The sequence below is a fragment of the Montipora capricornis genome, chromosome 6, assembly GCF_036669925.1.
Source record: "Montipora capricornis isolate CH-2021 chromosome 6, ASM3666992v2, whole genome shotgun sequence".
In the NCBI taxonomy this organism is placed as follows: Eukaryota; Metazoa; Cnidaria; class Anthozoa; order Scleractinia; family Acroporidae; genus Montipora; species Montipora capricornis.
The window spans coordinates 51,463,985-51,468,984 of NC_090888.1; the positions used below are offsets into that span (position 1 = coordinate 51,463,985).

At 39.6% G+C, this 5,000-nt stretch overlaps 1 protein-coding gene across 5 annotated transcripts in view; it reads left to right on the forward strand.

Moving 5' to 3' along the window:
• The window catches only part of LOC138052418 (inhibitor of Bruton tyrosine kinase-like), a 44,002-nt gene that overhangs the window by 30,589 nt on the left and 8,413 nt on the right, over positions 1-5,000 (forward strand). For 2 of the 5 annotated variants that reach the window (XM_068898909.1, XM_068898911.1), the window contains exons 26-31: positions 1,229-1,371; positions 2,031-2,195; positions 2,420-2,460; positions 2,709-2,796; positions 3,071-3,117; positions 4,708-4,869. In XM_068898909.1, coding sequence (XP_068755010.1) covers positions 1,229-1,371; positions 2,031-2,195; positions 2,420-2,460; positions 2,709-2,796; positions 3,071-3,117; positions 4,708-4,869 — 646 coding nt within the window. The remainder of the gene's footprint in view (positions 1-1,228; positions 1,372-2,030; positions 2,196-2,419; positions 2,461-2,708; positions 2,797-3,070; positions 3,118-4,707; positions 4,870-5,000) is intronic. The other 3 variants (XM_068898910.1, XM_068898912.1, XM_068898913.1) reach the window with 3 other exon arrangements.

Sequence of the window (5,000 nt, forward strand, 5' to 3'; positions counted from 1 at the left end):
ATGAAAAATTGTTCACCAACCACTAAAACACGCATGTTGTGTAACATGAAACAAGATTTGAAAGTTATGGAAAAGAAATCATGATAATGTAAAATTGGCAATAAAAATGTTAATGTAGTAGAGAAGAATTATATTAAAGCACAAAAGTATCGTAAAATGAAGAGGAAGCTCGCATTGTATTGGCTAATCGTGTTCGTTGCCATGACGACAGCTATATCCTCACATGTGAAAGATAAAAATGATATGTTCACTGCGCGCGGTGAAGATATGATTTTTTAGTAAAAGGAGAAATCCTGGTATTTCATCAGTATCTATATAATAAAAGCGTTTAAACTTGGCTTCAACGACCATTCAACATTTTTGTCTTCGCCCTCTTTCAACATTAGGGAGCTTAAGCAACGACAACGGCGACGGCAACGAGAATGTCATCTCAAAATATACATTCGCGTTATTGTAATCGCATCGTTACTATTTCAATTTTTTTGAGATGACGGGGGTGTGGTAGTTCCTCAAAAATGACGCTGGTAGGAACGGCGCTCAATTTAGGGTAGAAAATGAAAATTTATCCTCAAGTAATGACGTTGTCCATAAAACCTCAAATTTGGCTATTTCACGTTGTAGTTTTGCTGACGACGGCAAAGAAATGGACAAAAGTGAAAAACGCACGTGCAGGGCGTGCAAGGCTATTGTTTTTGCCCACTAAATATGCAAATTTGTGACGTTCTCGTTGCCGTCGCCGTTGTCGTTGCTTAAGCTCCCTATTGTTGGGTACGCGCGTGCGCACTAATTTGTCTTTCAATGATATAGCCATGACTGTATCCATAGTAACAACCGCGGCTGCAGCCTGGTACTGAATACAAGGCCTCTCGTGAAGCTTTGTTGTATCAAGTGTTGATGAATGTGTTCAAACCGTTTGCCCACCTCAGCAGTCAACATCGTTCAATATCGAACGGATGTTGAAGCAAATGTTGAACCCTTTCACTTGGAGTTTTTATATGTCTTAATCTCGTTTTGTGACTGGGTGGTTTCATTTTGATCTTCTTGATGTGAATGAATGAAGTAAATAGCTAGTTTAGTTTTAGTTTTGATAATCAGTTGAAATGGTCTTCTACTGAAACGTTCACCTCTCCTTTGTGTCAATTTAATTTATTATTTCCCTTCAAATATTTAGTAAATTAATTAATTACTTAATTGATTAATTGTCTATCTATCTTGGTCTTAATTGAAGGTTTGAACGTTGAGGAAAATGGCGAAGTTTTCTTGCAACAAGAAGATGATAAATCCAAATCTCCAACGATTGACGAGAATGCCAAAAGTGATCAGTCGACAGAAGAAAACGCAACACAGGAACATCAATCTCCTGATGCACAGGTCAGTAAGAACAATACAACTGAGTATTGTTCGTTGTTTTCACTCATAGAGCGGTTTTCAATGGAGTGTCGCTTTGCTTTGGTTTATGATTACTTCACTCAGTGATTGGCTCCAAGTTCTCGCGCCACTTTCTCAACCAATCGGAAGTGAAACCAAAAACCAATCGTGGCTCGCGCGTGCACATTTTCCCCCCCTTTGTATCGGCTACGCGTAATTACTTTGAGTTTTGATTGATTACCGGATTGCCTTCGTCCTTGTTGATTGGCCAAAGTAATTATTTAGGTTTTGGTTTTACGACACTCGATTGAAACTCGCTCTATACTGACGGCACTTCGCTGATGCCTGAAAAACTTTTCGTATGAGATTGGGGTTCAATTCATGCATGGGCGCCGTCCCTTTGTCGATCAGGGAACATCTCGTTCTGATGTCATCTTGTAAAAATTAAAGGAAGGCACTGGTGTTTGCATGCGGCTTGACTAACAGGACGAAAGGAAAGGTTTTTCGTAAAGTATTGTTAGATCAATAATTCAGTTTAGATCTATTAAAATTCATGTTGAAAAACCTTGATTGCTAAAGGAATCAGTAAAAGGAGGATTTGTATGCCGCTGAGACTTCCTTGGTGACGTCGCTGGTCAAAGCTTATTACAACTTTGTTTCAGACGGGTTATCCGAATGGCCTGTGGTACCACAAGAACGTTCCAGAGTCAGACAAGCTAAATAAGACAGCGCGGGACAAAACGAAGCCTGCTGTGAAATTACCAGATGACACAGAAGAGAAACACGACCAATCGCCATCGCCAAAGGAAGAAGGTGTTTCTAAGAAGGTTAACCAGTGTGCATGCATCGTCACATTGTTTACTAAGAAGACATTATGGATTACTTACAATACCTAATTATTTACGTATACAATTTCGAACAAATACACTATTTGTCTTGATACTTACTGCTACATGAAGTCTTTCCACTTCGAGTTGAAGTTATTAACTTTATTTAGCTTCGTCCTTTGTCGTTTGGTTGGATTCTTAGATATGTCATTGGTTAATTCCAGGTTTTCTCGCCTGAGAAGCCAGCATGGAGCGGTCAAACAAGGTTTGTTGCCATTAGAACGTTGTATTTTTGTGTTTTTTTTTTCTTTCCTCGTCTGGCCTGCAGTTATCATGTTCAGAACAAGATGTTCGTATTCAGATTCGAAAGCGACCGTCGAGTATTGCTATGCGCGATCTGGAGGCCGGATCAAGTGCTAAAGACCCATTGTAATTGCCATTTTGAAGCCCTTGCTGTTCGTCCCAATACTTGTCTCTTGATGACTTGTTTTCGTTTCTTTCTTGTTCCGTAAGCAGTCCCAGTCCTCCCGCCTCAAGTTTCAAAGACATAATTGAACAGGAAAAGAGCAAAGCTGTGTTTGATGCTAACTCTGTGAATAAGGTGCGTGGTGCAAGGAGCTTGTTTTTTTTTATGTTGACATGCCTTTCGCACTGAGGAAACAGTGGCCGGGTGATTGTATCTTTTAGAAGTGGATGCTCTCTAGGTTTGCAAGAATGATTATAGGAAGTCAACATCCTTCAGGCCCGACGTTTTTGTTATCACGTCTGAGGTCCTGAATATCAGCACGAGGGTAGATGGATTTTTAAATACTCGAAATATCACTCAAGTTCATGATTCTTGCCATAGCTGTCTTCTCTTTTTATGTTCTTCCAAGGTTTCGCCTTCGATAGAGAGTTGCCACAGAACTTCCTCCGAGTTGCGGTAAGTCGCGCCTTTATAACCGACCTCGGCTACGACTACGAGACTTTGCACGACAACGCCCTTTCAAATTTACTTCGTGTGTTCTAAAATAATCATTTCAGGTCCAATTCTTGTTCTCAATTAAAGCGACGAGCAATGAGCCAGAGTCCGGTTTTTTGGTCAGCGCTAAGAACACGGACTCTGGCACAACCTATTCCTTACCTTGTATTAACGATTATCTTTAATTCGTAATTTGCTCTGAATTTATTATTATCGTTGGTTTAGAAGACTGAAAGCTTGATATGGATTATGGGAAATGGTCATATATCATTTAAAAGACAACCCAAGTGTATGGAAGTAGGACTCAAACCTGGGAATATTGATAAACCCGTCACCTAACCACTTGACCACCACACCGCTAGCTGCTGAGGGACAATATTTTAAACACTATTTGATAATGCTGTATTATCACTCGGCAACGAACAATATTAAACACCGCAAAAGGTCGGTTTCCAAACTTCACGACAAAACTAAACATTTTAAAGTCAAAGCTTAGGCTTAAATTATTAATCTAGAAGCTTAGGCCTAAGTATTCCTCAGCAGCGATATTCTATGGGAGACCTAAATACATGTTTGTTTGTTTTTTTTTTTTTGTTTTTTTAAATGCGGTGTCTAGATCTTCAGCGGTGAAGCGTAATGAAGCGGTTCCTTTAGAGTAGAGACTCCGAGTTCAAATCCATTCCACGGATATTTTTTTTATTTCCTTATAAATATTTTTCTTTGCTACCACAAGTCTTGGGACACAGTAACCTAAATTAACGACAATAGTAAATTTAAAGAAAATTACGAATTGACGATAATCGTTAATTGAGGGATCATGTTGCTATGGCGAGAGCCAAAGCAGGAAGCGGACTCTGGGAAAAGAATGCTTACTCTTCTTCATATCTAGAGTTCTTTATTATCTCCCGACCTGAGTTGTTAGTAGTAGCTTTGTTTAATCTATACACCTTTTTCGAAAATGGCCGACATTTAAATATTCTTTTGTTTTTATTCAAATTAGCCCTGGATGCTTCGTTCTTAAGCTTAAAAAGAGTATTTTGCCTTGAACGAGGCATCAAGGTCTAATTTGAATAACAGCAAAAGAGTATCGAAATGGCGGCCATTTTGGAAAAAGGTGTATATGGAGTGTACATACACCTTATTCCAAAATGGCCGCTGATTTATGCGGATACAAATTGGCCCTTGTTGCCTCGTTCAAGAGAAAATATTCTTTTGAATTTTAAGCTTAAGAACGAGGCATCAAGGGCTAATTTGAATAAAAACAAAAGAATATTTAAATGGCGGCCATTTTGAAATAAGGTGTATTAACCAAACTTTAGCGGTTACCCAGCATGCTTCGAACCATCCATTAAAATTGTATCCTAATTAATTGTATTTTGCATCTGTTCTGAACTTAATTTCTTCAGTGGGCATGATCGTCAAAGACATGGCAGAATCTCGTCAATACTGTAGTCAGTCTTTCAAAGATCTGTTTTCTCCAAAACACACGCACAGCGAGTTGTTTTTGTTGTTGTCGTGGTGACTGTTGTGTTTTTTTTTTTCGTTTACCAGCCCACAAGCCAGCGGCGCCTTGCGGTGGACTTCAGGCAGCCGTTTATCGCAGAAGCAGCGAAAGAGGTCAAAGTCGAACTCAGTGGACCAGTCTGACGTGGAAAAGCCAGACAACGATGCAGTTGCTACTGCAAAAGAACATAAACCCACTTCCCCAGCGTGGTACGGCGAACCTAGATTAGTAAACTTGTAAAGAATGCAAGTGAATGCCGCGACAGCAAAGTGAAAATCTCATTTTGTTTCCGGCAAAAATTCAATCGCGCGCGAGAAAACTAAACCGCAACCAAAACGCT